We start from the raw sequence: 16,402 nt of genomic DNA on the forward strand, positions 1-16,402 counted from the left end.
ATATGACTGTTCGGGGCCGATATCCGATCACGCTCTTCGTAAAATGCGCGTACATACGACAAACGTGGTTTTTGCTGTCATGACTGCATGCCCCGTTAGCACGGCGTAGTATGAAATTAAATTCGGTTCGATCGTTTCTACCCGACGCGTTGGCTCAGCGCTATGACGTTCTGCGGTTGAGGTTGCGGGTTCGAGTCCCACCGCATTCCGCAATGGCGTAACGCTCGTTTATTGTTAAAAAAATTTCCAGGCTTAGCTTGGTTAAGCCAAGAATGCGTTGCATATTGCGCGAGTTGGGGCCCAGCTTTTCCTCCGGCTGTCGTGACGTCATGTCACGTGGTTGCGCTAAAGGTCAATGGTGGCTGCCCGGCCGCGCCCAAGGGCTGAACTGAGCGATTGCAATATGAAACGCATAAAAATAGAAGCAACTTAATAACAAACATAGCAAACTTAAAAGAGAATATACCCACATATGAGGCGCGCAGCAATGAACAATGGCTCATACCCTCAATGGTGGCTGCGCGGCCGCGCCCAAGGGCTGAACTGAGTGATTGCAATATGCAACGCATAAAAGTCACCGCCCAAGAACTCCGTATAGATGGTTAACCAGCAAAGCTGAAACGTGGGGCCCCGGTGTTTATCAATGAATTAATCCCGATGGTTCATAAACAACAGCTTGGTAGGTTGCCGGATCCTCGATACGCTGTTTCTGCTTGCGCTCGGTCACGAGCCTGTTCTTGTACCCGGTCTGCCGCATCGGCACGGTGTAGACGAGCTTGTTCCTGGTTCTGCTCGCGACGTTGCTGATAGAAAGCTGCCTGCTCCTCAGCAGTGCGTATGACGCGTGGCTTACCCATTTTGGAGCCGGAGAGAAACTGCTGCGTGCACGCTCGGCTACGATGGAGAGCAACGACGTCACTACTGGCGCAACTAACCCAACACCACCTATCTAGGTTGTGTTGGCTAATCGCACGCCTCTCTTTATTTCTCTTGTTTTTTTCACGCATGCGCATGGGGTTGCGCCGGAGGATTTTTCGGCGTACAGGCGACCGGACGGATGAATGACAGACGTCCGGTTCAGACGTACAGGCGTACAGACGTACAGGCGGACGGACGGACGGATGAATCGGCTAGCCGTCTACAGCTGCGCTGTAAAAAGAAAAAGAAATCAAAGCCCCTTTCTTAAAAAAAGATAGTTGAACGCGAAGCTTTCCCCCAATGCAAACTGAATCAAAGACAAAGTCCAAAGCCAACGACCACGCAATGAACCCCCAAAAAAATGCTGAGCGACCCGGTGCTATACATGTGTGATTTGATTGCTTGTTTAGGATTGTAATATTTGAACGTTGAAGTTGAATGAAGGCATCTTTTGTTAAGTTGCATTGCCTTTATTTTAGATCATGTAGCCGTTGATTACACGCACACCCTCGCACTTTTACGGACGACTCTACACTTGCACAGAATTAACTTGTGATCGCTGTGGTAGACGGTCAGAGGCTCTGCCATCGTAACGTGACGCTGCCTGCTTGCAAACGGGAGATCAATGCAGGAATGGTGTTGCGTCGTGGGTCTCTGTAGCTTCTTCAGTTTCAAGGAGTAGCCATCTATCATGAAACTCTCGATCCATTTGCCGAGCTTTTTCGCCACATCGATGTTAAAGTCACCGCGCACGATGATCGGCGTACTATGTGGCTTTAAGATTTTCATCGTTTCTGCCAAGAACGTTTCCGCGTCACAACGAGACGTGTTCGTTCTGATGTATGCACGCTAACGACCGCAACACCAGTAGGGACCTCGACTGCACAAGCGGCTCCCACATGGCTTCTGCATTCCGTTGCCGATACACGGGATCGGCCTTACGGGAACGATCGCGCTCGCGCTTACGCTGGCGTATGGTAGCCTCTTCTGCCATGCGCTGCACTCGCAGCCTACCCATGGTGACGGCCGGGAATGCATTGCGTGACGCGCGTAATGCAATGCAGATATGTACAGTTCGTCTGAATAACGCGGCCATACACGTGGTGTTCAACCACCTTTCTTTAAGAAAGGGGCTTTGATTCTTTTTTCCTGATCCTAAGACGAGCCCCACGCGCACTTGCTGTCTTCGCTAAGCAGGGAAAGTCAATTAATCGCGACCGGGTGGTATCATGCCCAGGAGACGCAACTTGTGCTTCCAGTGAACTTTGTGCGCATGCGCTACTCTTGCTGAGCTCGTCGCTTCGCGCCGTTGTCAGGCGCGGGACTGCGAATGTAAACTGTAGTGTTCAACGCAGATGTGTAAGTTGGCTTTCCTGCAGTGCGTTTTGGGCGCTCACGGACGAATCAATGAGATAAAGAAAGCTTCGTTCTAAAATCCGCTCGTGCTATCTGGTATTTCGACTACTCCACGACCACTCTTCTACGTACTGACGCCAGCGGTCACTGTATCGGCGCTGTTCTTAAGCACCGTTAGAAAAGTTCTGAAAAACGCATGGTCACATACGCATGTCGCATGCTGACAGCGCCAGAGACAAAACTATACGATCACCGTGCTTCAGTGCCTCGCCGCTTTTTGGTCCGTCCAAGAACTTCAGCCTTATTTGCACGGCTACTGCTTCAGTTCAGGCCGAATACATACACGACGGCGTTCTCGAAACCCCTGAGTTTCGTTTTACGTCAGACTTAATCAATCAGTCATCCCATGTTTCTTTCTGCGTCTCTAACTTCTTTAGACCCGCCGTGGTTGCTCAGTGGCTATGGTGTTGGGCTACTGAGCACGCGGTCGCGGGATCAATTCCCAGCCTCGGCGGCCACATTTCGATGTGTGCGAAATGCGAAAACACCCCTGCGCTTAGATGAAGGTGCACATAAAAGAATCCTAGGTGGTCGAAATTTCCGGAGGCCTCCGCTACGGCGTGCCTCATATTCAGAAAGTAGTTTCGGCGCGTAAAACCTCATAATTCAGTTGTTATTAATCTTGCACCACGGCTTTTTTTTTTGTATTCACAAATACCGGCTTAAAGGATAGAAAGAGAGATGGGGAGGAAGGAAGCGTGCACGCTTGCAAGCGATCACTCGTGCACGTTTCTTGCAGGCGATGCTGGTATCGTTAAACCCACATATCTTGTGTGAGCGCAACGTATAAAGTGACGTCACAAGGTCTTCACCAGCAGCACCTAGAAGCGCGAATACCTGCCGCGGGTTCCCATTTTTCAATATATTTTCATTCATTATGAAACCCGTATATTGTTGCTAAGTAATTCAAGACGCTTATTACGGTGACCGTTTTATACCCCACGCAGCGCGCCAGTCACGGGCGCACTCAAAGAACGAGCAGCCCAGCCTGGCGAAGGCCGCGGCCGCTCTCAATCGCACTCGGGAGCTGTTCAAGCTGGCCCTGGACATCTACCAGAGGGGCGCCCCTTTGTTCCTGGACACCCTCACCTTTGAATCCGCCGAAGGTGAGGCGCATGCATACGTGTGTCTTCAGGTGACGAAACAGACAGTGAGCACGTATTTTTCGGCAAGTGAATAATTCACTTCCCTGTTGTATGCCATGGCTTTCGATATTGGCCAACTTGCCAAAAAAATGGGCGCTATGTCATTTTTTTTTCCTAAATGCGATGCGAAAGCTGCGCTCAGAGAAATTTCACCGTTTATAAGATTGTGAGGGTGGTCCCGTCTACGGATGTATTTCGGAGACATCAGCAGCCAGTATTGTAGCGCGCAAACATGACACTGTAAGCATCGCGAAGTTGTGCTTGGTAAGTTTGGTACGTGCCATATATAAGATACAACTACAAAAAGATGGCAGTTTTCACTGCGAGAGCCCTCTGCTGTCACCTGGGTGTGTTTAGAGCCGCACAACTTACTAAAGTCTACTGACTGCTTCTTTATTAACTGATGTGCAATGCTGTTCGATCGTTAACAAGGTTTAATACACTCTCTCAACATCTTCTGCGGGACTCCCACGAAAGTGGTTCTATAGAAATAAGTGTTCAAAAAGGGCAACAATATTCTAGCCGCTCAATCACCAACTGGTTATTTGATGTACATCTTACTGTCACTTCTTAAATTTTGTGGTGTTCTTCAAGTTTTGTAGTCGGTCTAAATTTTATCGAATATCAATCCAGACTACAAAACTGGCAGCCATTTCACATCAGCAGATGCAGCTAAGCGCGGCAATTTCATCGCAGCTTTGCTCCCGATCATTCGGCTGGGAAACTGGGCTTTCGATTTCCCGGCTTCACGAGTCAGCACCGACTTCATGGAGATGCCGCTCGCTTCCAACGGATTTTTGGAGGACTTCTCGGATTTTTGCATCCTGGAGTTGTCAACACCACGGTAAGCGCTGTTAGCGTTGCTTTGACGAAATCAGTATTTTAGCTAAAGGCCATCGGAATGGGTCACTTTCTCTAAGGGCAACCATTTCATCAGCATTCAAGCTCCCATGGCAACTTAAAGCTGAAATGTACGCAGATATATTTCACTGACAGGTTGCTATTTGCGATAAGCGTCCTATCGGCCACCTTCTCTTATTAAGGCATATAGAAGTTAGGCCGACACGAACATTTATGAAGTGGCTCTCATATGAGTGGATAAACCTGCGCATCCATAATATTTATCCGCCTTCTAAAACCGCCGCGACGATGTAGGCATAATAAACTCGCGCGGAATTTTCTACAGGAAGCCTGAAGACTTCGAGCAGTGCTTCTTTTTAGATCGTAAAAACAGCAACATCATAATTTATCGCCCTATATTTGTTGCATTATAGGAGTACCTGTTACGGCTATCTCGTCTTGACAAGTTACAAAGCAGTCTGTTGTGTTAGGATGACACTAGTCATGGTATGTCTCGCTATTTGCCACACTGCTTTGATCCGTGGTTCAAAGCTTTTACCTCAAGACCTCTTGAACATTTACAGATATGTTATGCACAACGTTAAGACTATCTACCGTATCATATGCGGTAACGAGACAGATTAGTTTGCCTCTTCAAGAGTAATACAGCAGTAGGTAGCCATTTGCCTTCGATCATTCCGTCCAATCCATCAGAAAAACCTAGAGGTAGCTCACAGCAAATGATTGAGAAGCTGAACGGAGAAGATTTTAAGGACAGGTTTAATAGGCAGAAAGCTAAAGTAATGTTCTCTAGCATGGCAAAAAACAAGAATTCATGTCTGGAAGTCAGCAACATTAAGCGGTGAAGCAGTACCTTTAATTATCTACGGGAAATAGTCACAGAGAAGCGGCACCCTCTGGAGAAAATCTCGACACACACAAAAATCGGTTTTGAGAGCGAATGGCTGGCGCTAAGTAGTCACAAGCAGCAGTCTACCGATGTAATTAGAAAGAAAAGTAAATAGTCAGTGCATTTTGCCAGCTGCTAAGTTCGGGAATTGAAGCTTGGCGGATCCCGAAGTAATTTGATATGGAGGTAACAGCCACACTACCAGCAATGGAACGGATAAGGACAACTGTAACATAACAAAGAAAGGCGACAGTGTGAATTACAAGCGAACACGGTTAGATGATATTCTAGCTGAGTTAAGAGAGTGAATTGCAGCTTGGCAAGGCGATATCATGCTAAAGTAGCAGAACATGCAATAAAGGAACAAAATACGTGAACGAGGACTGCAGATATTTAGATGGATTGATGAAATAAGAAAGCCGTGCAGGCAGAGGATGAAGTTGGCCGAGGCAAAAGTGAGCTGAGCTGAGGCAAGAGCGAACGTATATCGATGATGATGGTGATGATGGCAATGATGATGATGAATTTGCTACATGCGTCATATGTTCTTGCATTTTTTTCTCGAATACAAGGTGTGATAGAGTTTTCTGGTTTCAAGAACCTGAAATCGAGTTCCCGAAGGTTTTCTTCCGTAAGTGCAATTTACCACTCGCTAACCACCTTCACTAATTATGTGTTTGGCATTCCGAATGGTTGACACTTGATCTTACAGGCAGCGTTAGCGTAAAAACTTCCTATAGTGAACACAAACCTTGTTTCGGACGAACGCTTGTATTGTGTATTATGTTGGTTACAAAAGTTGGTCAGCCCTTGTTCTTTCGAACTGCTGTGAAGAATGAACTTCTTTATGAGCATATAGGCTCACCTTAATACACACCTTATATGTTGAAACGATATGCTCATGAACTTGCAGGTATATACATCATAACGGAATTATTACTGTTTATCGGTGCCCGTGCAGCATATTAGGTTCAGTTGACATTATATATTTTTTTCTTCTTTGCGTGTTTTGCGCGTGGGTAGTGGGGAAAAGTGTCGTTAGGGTGGATTCCCTGGTGCTCTGATAAGCTTGTTTTTCATTTCAGTTAAAGGCAGTAGGATCTCGCCGGTATTGTGGCTTTCGTCTCGCCATGCAACCTTCGTCGCCCGTCAGTATAACTCCGAAAGCAAAGAGGAACGCGGGAAATTGTACCTCATTAGATGAACCGGAAATCAAAATACGCTGCGAACTTCACCCGCGCCAGCAAGCACACGGACGAGCGACAGAAGCTGGCAAAACTTGCGGCTTTCTATCTAGCGACAAGTAGGATTCTGGAAGCGAAGCGTAGATGCGAGAAAGCAGCAAAAATAGGTGAAACTAGTTGGTGCTTAGTTAGGACAGTCTAAAAATAGAGAAATCTAATATGAGTGCATGTACACATGACACAGCCCCTGATTCCTACTTCTCCTTCCGTGTGTTCATCTGTTCGCGTTGCCATAGGCATAGCCATAGGATGGCTATAGGCAAATGATTTTCCCCGCTAGGAATGTTATAAGGAAACCGATGAGGGCGGTTAAGTACTCTGACCCTCAGAAAAAGCTGGCGATGGCGGTAATGGAGATCAGCACACGTTCACTACATGCGAGCTGTGGGAACCGGCTGTTGCCACAGTGAGTTCAGCGCCAGAGGAATTTCTGAAGTCTGCAGAATTATTGTAGTTGTCGTTTACTTCATCGTCAAAAGCAATACCCTTATTATTCCCTTTCATGTTTTTTTCAGAAAGCCAGAAGAATGCAAAATCAGTTCCAATTGTATCGACCTCATGACTGACCCATATACTGACGGGTACTGGTTAACACACGAAGTATTCTACACACTCATCGCCTACGTCGTAAGTGCATAGACTTGTTCTTAAGATTGTAGGGCTGATCACCAATATCCGGATTTACACGCGAGTAAAATAATGAATCGAAGTTATAAAATCTGCCCGGAAATATTTCGTGTTTAGCAAATGACCGTTTAGGTGCAAAGATGGAGATTGTATTTTATAAAAGAAAGAACTGGTAAGTGCCAAGCAACAGTAAACGAAATCATAATGGATTATTAATTTGCAAATCACAATTTACACCAGCTTGAGCAGCTATCTTCACAAGTTATGGGGCGCAACACAGGGAAGTTCACGCACGTAGTCCTCAATCCAGGTGAGCTGGCATTGCTCTTTGGAGCACACCACTCTCAAATTATAAATTACAGCTAGATACCGCATCTTCTGTAATGTAATGGGCAATCCTTATTCACTTCCATGTTGAATACTGTGGGGAAGAGCGTCTAAATTCGCAATAAACAAGATAATATGCAGCAAATTTCATGCTACGGGTAAAGTGCTTCGTTTCACAGATGCTCGAAATTAAGTTATCCGAAATTATTTTTACTTGACTACGTAAGTGCTTGTCATCGCGACGCTCCTCTATAGTCACTTATTTACGCTTTCAGTTGCCATAAAGCCTCCGGAAGCGCTCCTAAATACCGTTACTGTTCTCCTAGTACCCCGTGCTTATTTTTCTTCGCCTCCACTTAGTGTGTCCACGATGAAGTTCTGAAAAGAATTCACAACAACCGTGACGCTCACGAAGAAAGCTTAATTATTAAGCGTGGCATGTGCTCATTCATGTGCAATTTTCGTTCTATTTTCATTCTATTTCTTTTCTGTCTTCCGCTCTAACATAGAGGAGACTTAGGCAGAAATGTACTGTTTTGTAAAAATAGAGTTTCTGTAGTGCGGCGCAGCAACCTCGAAGTTTGTAGCGATATCTTGTGTACTTCATTCCACGTGTAAACAGAAAAAAAAATTAACAAGCCGTGCATTTGGCGTTCGCTCTTCCTACAGAGGCTATCAACAGACTAACTTAACTGCGCCCGTTTTTGGCGCTTCTGAGAATTGTCCGAGATGTCCACCGCGTTCGTACGATCATTCACCGGTGCTCTCCTTTTATTGTATCCTATTTTTTTTTTCAGAGCCCTTGTAGACAGCAACTGCAACAGCTTCTGAGTGAACACAGACAAATGAGCATCAAAACATTCCTCCACCAGACGTGCAGCAATATTTACAGGGACGCCATGTTCGAAAGCAAGCAGGGCCTCACGGAATGGTTTCAAGACCTTTTTATGGAACAAGGCAAGTTGCTTCTTCTTCTTTATTTTCTCATTTATCAGCAATTAGGCGCAGCGTACATGTGTTTATCTGTGGCTAAGCCCGTCATGATGGTTGTCACGAAGCTCGAATACATTTTTTTCGATTACTACGTATGGTTTAAGTTATTCTCGTGGCTCCTACATCTTAATAAATTTACTTATAAAGCAGAGCTGCAAACTTGAAACACAGGGATGCGTACAGCACAGACGCTTGCGCTTCGTCTTAGCTGTTCTCGTCCTGGCGTTCGAACTGTGCAGCACTGTTGTATAAGTACAAGTATGTCATTCCAACAAACCCCAACGCAAGCCTTAATCGTAGTAAACTTGTCTCAGCTTTGGGAGGAATTATGCAGGTAGTTGGGCGCTATACTTAACAATCAAACCTGCATGTCAATTAACAAACTATTTACCTACTTTGTCTGTGGTGTCTGTTTTTTTTTTAGTTTCTGCGGCTATTCTCACGGCTATTCGTGTCTTGAAGGTGAACGGTTCAACTTTTCTTTAACCATGTAGGTATAATAGGCAGTGAAATCAATTACCTCGGCCAAAAGAAAAAGCAATGTAACCTTATACTCGTACACCAAAGGTCTGGTTTTCTGCGCCACAGAGTTGTTTCACTAAATAGCTTCGTTACAAATGTTAAATTCGCCGTTTGAGGTCCATTCTCATTCTTGTAGGGCCGCCGGCTGGCGCAAGGGAGTTATTGAATTAATTGAATTTCTCAATGTAGAATGTGCGAGAAAATTCGTAAATTAAGACTTAGACATAAACAACAGAGGTGCTAGCGTTGGATTGTTATTCTAATATACGAGAAAACATAATTCTGTTGCGCGGAAACTCAAACACAGACCACGTTTACAGCTGCCATGGTGGTACTGTTGTTGGACAGTGTTTGTCATAATATCGATTACGGTCGCAGCACACGCTGTGCCATAGATGCAACGGGCAGAGCGCCTCACTCATCAAGGACAAATACATTGTACGCACACGTTGCCTTTAAACTTCATAAAGTATGTGAACCACGCGAATTCACGCTTAAATAAAGAAAGATATTTCTTTTTGCCACGTTTCTTTGGCCCCGGACAGCGCGGACGTATTGGAGAAGGTGTGGTGGAAGTCACGTGCTGCTTTTAACAAAGGAGCACTGGGGTCTTGTACTCCACACGTCAAAACTGGCATACCAACTGCGCTCCTGAAGCTCTTGCTACTACTCTAGGTCTCTGAAAAGTGAGATAAGTTTTTTCGACCCATGTCTTTTTCGCGGAACATTCTGTACGCGAGACAAGCTTACATTGGAGCGTGGTGTGTAAGCTTCAAAGCTGTGTTTTGGGTCTGTGTGTGTGAGTGTCAACCAGCAACACAGACACTCAAGCAATCAGGGCATGGGTCTTCGTCGCCTTCTTCAACGTGCCACGAAAAAACACAGAAGCGCGGCTGCTTCACTAAAACTGTTACAGAAGGTTTATTGGCTTTGTTCTGACGCGCGTCGGCAGCACACACTTCCGGCGGCTCGTAGCAATGCAAGTTCAAAGCTCTCGCCTATCTGCTCCGGCGAACTGACTAGAGGCGCAAAGGGAGATGGCTACATTTGCGGCTTCAAAAACGTGACGTCAGGAACTCTCCTATCTTGTTTCTTTCCTCCATGCTTTTGATCATAGCAGTAGTAGACCCTCATGTGGCAGTCGTAGTTCATATCCATTCTGGAGATATGATATTATGGCAATGGTATATATGGCAAATAATCGGATAAAAATAATATAACAATGTCGAGTAAATTTAAACATAAACGTAATGAAACGCGAGTAGAGCGTAGGCACCTTAGACCAAAATAAATGATCAAGAGTGCATTCGGAGATAATGGAATAATGAAGGCGCGGCCACATGAGCCTCGTGATCTCTTCGTTCTTTTCTTTTCCAGTCGGCTTCTGTGGGCTGGCCGGCTTTCCGGAGTTTTATAAGCCGGAGTGGATTCGAGCCATTCGCAGCTGGCAGAGAGCGGATGGTTGCTTTACGGACGGCATGGAAATTCTCGACGACCCACTCACAAGTAATAATACTGTTTACCTGGCTCATATGTGCAGCTCATCGCACGTTTATAAAGAACAGATGAGCTTAGAGCATAAGCGTTTTTTTTTCCTCTGGCATGCGTACGAACACCGGAGTTCATAGCAGATTACGTGTGACTTGTACTGGCATCAGTTAAAGTACGAAGTGCATTAATAGCTCCGGTATAGGCTCAGCCGACAAGTGATGATTCTGGATATATTTGGCATATTTACAAGCTATAATGTCGGAACTTGCATAGGCATCGCATGAATTTATTATCGGAATGGTGGAAAAACACGCATTGTTCCCACGTCGTTTGCAGCTTTCAAGAGGAAACCGGGTAGGACTAAGCGAGCAGAGTTACGACTGGAAGGTAAGTTCAGTGCGTCATCCACCTGAATGAAGCCGCCTAATGTTTCTTATTTGGAAAGGCAAACTGGAAACGGCCTATTAGGTCCTTTTCAATTTGTATTTATTTAGATATCGAGCTTTGCAAGTGATCCTCTCTGCACTGCACATTGTGTTCGTGCGTGCGTGCGTGCATGCGTGTGCGTGTGTGTGTGTGTGTGTGTGTGTGTGTGTGTGTGTGTGTGTGTGTGTGTGTGTGTGTGTGTGTGTGTGTGTGTGTGTGTGTGTGTGTGTGTGTGTGTGTGTGTGTGTGTGTGTGTGTGTGTGTGTGTGTGTGTGTGTGTGTGTGTGTGTGTGTGTGTGTGTGTGTGTGTGTGTGTGTGTGTGTGTGTGTGTGTGTGTGTGTGTGTGTGTGTGTGTGTGTGTGTGTGTGTGTGTGTGTGTGTGTGTGTGTGTGTGTGTGTGTGTGTGTGTGTGTGTGTGTGTGTGTGTGTGTGTGTGTGTGTGTGTGTGTGTGTGTGTGTGTGTGTGTGTGTGTGTGTGTGTGTGTGTGTGTGTGTGTGTGGTGTGTGTGTGTGTGTGTGTGTGTGTGTGTGTGTGTGCGCGTGCGCGTGTGTGCGCGTGCGCGTGTGTGTGCGTGTGTGTGCGTGTGTGTGCGTGTGTGTGTCCTTTCAGTGGATATTGCTATTTTGTTGTTTGCCTATCTGCGAGCTTACATTGCTTCCTCCTTTTTTCTGCTTCTTACAGACCGTTGCCGACCTCACAAGACAGTTTTGGGGGCAATAGCAATGTCAGCTGGACTGAAGTATCTGATAAATTCTAATAACCTTACATTAAGTGCTTAAATAATATGCTATGACAGGTTTAGGTAAGTCTAACAAGAAAAGAAACGAAATGTGTCAAACGTTGGTAACCTTAAAAAACAGCTGCTCAATGAAGATTCTTAAACGTGTAAAGGCGTTGCAACACATGTTAAAAAAGGAAGTCGCATATTTAAGATAAAGAAAGGAAATTTGGTCCAAACATCTTATAAATTCCGTCAGTTCAGAAAGAAAGCACGGGTGATGGCAAGACAAACCTGCCACAAGAACCGCCCACGTTACGAATGTGCGGCACTTGTTAAACTGAATAAACTACTTATTTTCCACGTGCAACGCAAATGTGCGATGTACGTTGTTGCGCATGTTTTAGTACAACGAAGTGGAGATTACGCTCACGCAATGTCTAAAAGACACAACGCCTATAGACGTGCGGCGTGGCAACAGAATTCTCACGGCGACGTCCGTTTTAAGTTTTTCCCAAATACTTCGCAGTTTCCCCGCTTATATCTCCGCTGATTCAGCTAAAAGCCTACTTAGTGGCTAGCAAACGTCATGCGTCATTCCCTATTTTGAACACAATTCCAGGTCCGTTATAGTGCCACATGGAGGTACCAGCATTGTCTACATAACAGGTACAAGGACATATATTTTAGTTTATACACAACACAAGCATCCGAGCCTACATATAACAAACTTTATAGTAGGCTACCTTAAAGATGAACTTAGAGGGACCGTGACAATCTCTTTGTTTTAGGAGAAGTTCCATCTTAACGGGTTAGTGAACCAAGATAGGCTTAACACTATTCCTGGTACACCCGAATATGTATCACACAGAAAAAAATGTGCAGCAGCATTAAAAGAAAAAAATTATGTAAAAATTAATTTCTTGTATTTACAGGATGAAACACGTTGACTTTAGCACTATTACGAAGGTCATTTTGTAATAGCTCTTCTTCGACGCTGTAAAGTCTATGTGTTGTGACAGAAGCTTACGTTCCACCGAGTTTGCTCAAAGATCTTTTTAGTGCAATACGTTCAAAAAAAAAAATTAACCAGAGCCAACTTCAGTCAACATCTACGTAATTGCGTATATGTCAATAACCAGGGACCCAAGTTGGCGTCAATTAGGTGCATTGCAGAGAAGCACGTACCTTGTGACACACACCCACGGCACCTACACTGCGACACATAACCAGTAGCCCAGTGGCAGATACCGAGGTTGGTGTCAAAAAAGTTCATTGAGTGGCACATGCCGAGAAGCACATACCCAGGGGCCACATACCCACGGGAACGGTCCACATTTTTAAACTGCACCATCTTAAGGATCGACCCACGAAAACGGCCCGATACCAGATTCCTGCTACAGTTAGTTAGTTAGTTAGTTAATTCGGGTTTAATGGCGCAAAAGCAACTAAGGCCATGCTGCGCCAGCCACAAGATATTAAGAATTCAAATGTTAAAGCAGTGGAAGCTGCGCTATTTTAGAGTCTGTGTAAAAAACCGGTTTCTTCTAGAAAGCTGAACAAGTCAGCAAAAGGCACTAGCGGTTCATCTCCGAGTATTGAGGCGGTGTGTAAAGGTATGTGTAAGTTATAGAGATTGTGTAAAAGCTTTTGTTTCTGTGTTTCAATATTTGGACATGTCATAATAATGTGCATTACGGTGAGTGGTTCATGGCACTTCTCGCAAGTTGGCGGGTTTTTGTTTTGAAGTAGAAAATTGTGTGTCAGGTGTGTATTCCCGATTCGGAGTCTACATAGGGTCACCTCATAGAAGCGTTGCTGGTGACAGCACGACTTCCATTCTCTAAGCACGGGTTTTATTGTGTGTAACTTGTTATTTGTGTATGAGTCCCATTCTAGTTGCCACTTTAATGTCAAGGCCTTATGAATAGCTCGGATACTGTCTTTGTATGGAAGTGTTGTTTGCGTTATACCTTTGTGTGCTGCCATAAACGCGCATCTATCTGCTGCTTCATTCCCTGGTATCCCGACATGGCTTGGGACCCAGCAGAATCGTATGGTTCTTCCATATTCGTTATAAGCCAACATGTTTAGGATGTCACCAAGTAGGGGTTCGGACGCGGAGTTAAGGTTTAGACCTCTGAGTGCGCTTAACGAATCGGTATATATGATAGCATTCGTCTGCTTGTCACTGGTGATGTTTTTTACTGCCGTCCATATTGCGAAAACTTCGGCGGTAAACACTGAAGAAAAATTACTTATCCGAATGCTATTTTGCCAATTTTTCGTAATTATTCCGACACCTACGTATTTTTGTGTTTTGGAGCCGTCGGTGTAAAATTCCGTGTAATCTTTACATTTTTCTTGTATAGCTCGAAACTATTGTATTATGTGTTCTTGTGGAATGTTCTTGTGGAATGCCGCACCGAAGTACCATTTCAATTCTCCTTTCGAAGCAACGCTCCACCTTTCCCCAAATACTATGTAGTCCACAGTGAAAGTAACACGCCTATTAGAAAGCTTTCTCCATTTCTGGTCGCCAAATGCCTGAAAGATAAAATCGGACAGACATACAAAGCCTCCAAAATGTCTAGCGGGGACCTCCTCCTAGAACTGAATAGTAAAGATCAAGCAGATAAGCTGTCTGAACTTACGAGTATTGGCGAGGCGACAGTGACTGTTTCAGCCCACAGAACACTTAATACAAGCAGGGGAGTAATATCTGAAGAAGATTTTCTTGGATTAAGCGACGAGGAACTGCTGGAAGGTTTCCAGGAACAAAATGTTACCAAAGTACGGAGAATAGTAATCCGTAGAAACGATCAAGAAATCCCCAACAAACACGTTATACTCACCTTCGGAACAAGCGTAATGCCTACCTCGCTCGATGCAGGTTATGTTAAAGTCAATGTAAGACCATATATTCCAAACCCCAGACGATGTTTCAAGTGCCAAAGGTTTGGACATGCTTCACACGCATGCCGATGACAAACAACTTGTGCTAAGTGCAGCTCCAATGAACACCAATCTGAGAATTGCACCTCTTCCCCACATTGTGTTATCTGCAAGGGAGATCATCCAGCTTACTCGCGGTCCTGCCCTTGCTGGAAAAAAGAGAAAGAAGTAATAGCACTAACCGTTAAAGAAAAAATCTCGTTCTTCGAAGCCAGAAAGAGACTGTCGTACCTTCCCCGAAGAACTTATGCCGATGTGACGCAGGCGGGGGCAGCGTCACAGAGGCCTCCGGAGTCCTCCGAGCCCACGCGCAGTGGTGCCGCAGTGACTCCTCCCGCCCCCGTGGTGGAAGCAGTCAGTACTGCTCCACCCTCTTCGGTGGCCCTGCAGACACCAGTCCCACAGGGCCCTAAAATCAAATGAACCCCAAGGCCCGAGGCACGTTTTTCGGCGCCTAACTCTCGGTCCTCCAGCGCCTCAGACAGAGCGATTCCTGCTACAGGAAACTAGGTTTAACTCGTCAAGAAGAGCTCCCATTATAATGTGCGCATAGCTCGAGCTGTGGGAATTCGTTAAAGCGAAGCTTTTCTTGTTGTCAGCGAAGAATGCTGTTCTTTATGTAGCGACCATTTGCAAGCACAGAGCACAGGAAGGAAGTTGAACACATATTTACTGGGAAGCACGTCGCTCAGCAAAAACACATGGCGCTTGAACATATGAATCCCACACGTGACGACGAAGGGATTGCGGCCAACTCATGATGACTATGAAATGACGACGGTGGCATGACGAAGGGATGACGATACTTGAAACTGCAGGGTCAGTATGACAGCGATAGGACGACCACGATCGTATGACGTCGACTGTATGACGACTGAATGTTCCCCGTGGAACACATATAAGCGTTGTACAATATGGTGTTGTTTTCCTGCTGCACCAAATTTTTAAAAACTACCTATGGCAGATAGTACAATTTTAAACCTTTTAGCTAAATGACTGGATGAATCGGTCATTACTTATAGGAAAAATCAAAATGCATAGCTGAATAATTAACCTATTTATACTAATTAACTTGGAAAAAATTACTTTATCACACTTATCTCAATCTACGAATTGTAGCTAGTCCGACTGCAAGGCATACGGACTTATAACGAATTCTAAGGATGTCACCGATTTCGAGACATACGCCGTCACACTTGCGGTAAAAATGCACTGTTGCTCCACTTGCGTTAAAAAGAGACGTTGTTTTATGCACTGAAGCACGAAAGTAAATGGAACGCCATTGCATTTCGTTGGGTCGTTTGAAAATAATTTTCAAGAAACTTGTGTAGTTCTGAGGGCTTGTTCCAAGTGGATACGCCTTGTGAACTCACCGGCTACAACTAGTAAATTGAAACATCTGCTGTAAAGTACATAATTAAAATGTCATTTAGTGTACAAGAGCACACTTTAGCGAATGAGTACAACCACCTAGATTTGTAGCAGATAAAATTATAGTTGGTAGCTCTTCCTTTCGACGGACCTGTGCAGTGCAGTGACATTGCTTCCGCATCCACTTGCAACTAAGGCACCAGCAAAGTGAGACACGCGCACTTGAGTGTTCCCTTTAACAGTTGGTACCGCACTGTACATTGTACTACACTTTGCCACCTCATGTTCTATAAGGATAACGATGAGAACGGCTGTCGTTAACTGGAGATAGTAAAATAAATAGGTAGGTTATTTTTGGTTATATTTGAGCAAGGTATCCCAATGGTTACGGTCGACGTGCATAAGTTGGACATAATCGCATACGAGTCGTAGTGTAGCTGAGAGTACGACATGTTCCAGGTACGCAAGGAAAATACATTCATAAGAAAAAGCAAGAC

The 16,402-nt window shown here is 45.0% G+C and overlaps 2 protein-coding genes across 2 annotated transcripts in view; both read left to right on the plus strand.

Annotated features, from left to right (window-relative positions):
- Window positions 1-11,937, plus strand: part of LOC135914685 (UPF0764 protein C16orf89 homolog) — a 46,282-nt gene extending 34,345 nt beyond the window's left edge. Inside the window, exons 3-9 of the mRNA XM_070532049.1 lie at window positions 3,282-3,440; window positions 4,176-4,323; window positions 6,989-7,100; window positions 8,225-8,384; window positions 10,320-10,448; window positions 10,770-10,820; window positions 11,543-11,937. Coding sequence (XP_070388150.1) covers window positions 4,247-4,323; window positions 6,989-7,100; window positions 8,225-8,384; window positions 10,320-10,448; window positions 10,770-10,820; window positions 11,543-11,640 — 627 coding nt within the window. The 5' untranslated portion in view covers window positions 3,282-3,440; window positions 4,176-4,246 and the 3' untranslated portion in view covers window positions 11,641-11,937. The remainder of the gene's footprint in view (window positions 1-3,281; window positions 3,441-4,175; window positions 4,324-6,988; window positions 7,101-8,224; window positions 8,385-10,319; window positions 10,449-10,769; window positions 10,821-11,542) is intronic.
- The window catches only part of LOC135914650 (histone deacetylase complex subunit SAP130-like), a 612,247-nt gene that overhangs the window by 83,057 nt on the left and 512,788 nt on the right, over window positions 1-16,402 (plus strand). The window lies entirely within an intron of this gene.

Source organism: Dermacentor albipictus, chromosome 1 (assembly GCF_038994185.2).
Source record: "Dermacentor albipictus isolate Rhodes 1998 colony chromosome 1, USDA_Dalb.pri_finalv2, whole genome shotgun sequence".
In the NCBI taxonomy this organism is placed as follows: Eukaryota; Metazoa; Arthropoda; class Arachnida; order Ixodida; family Ixodidae; genus Dermacentor; species Dermacentor albipictus.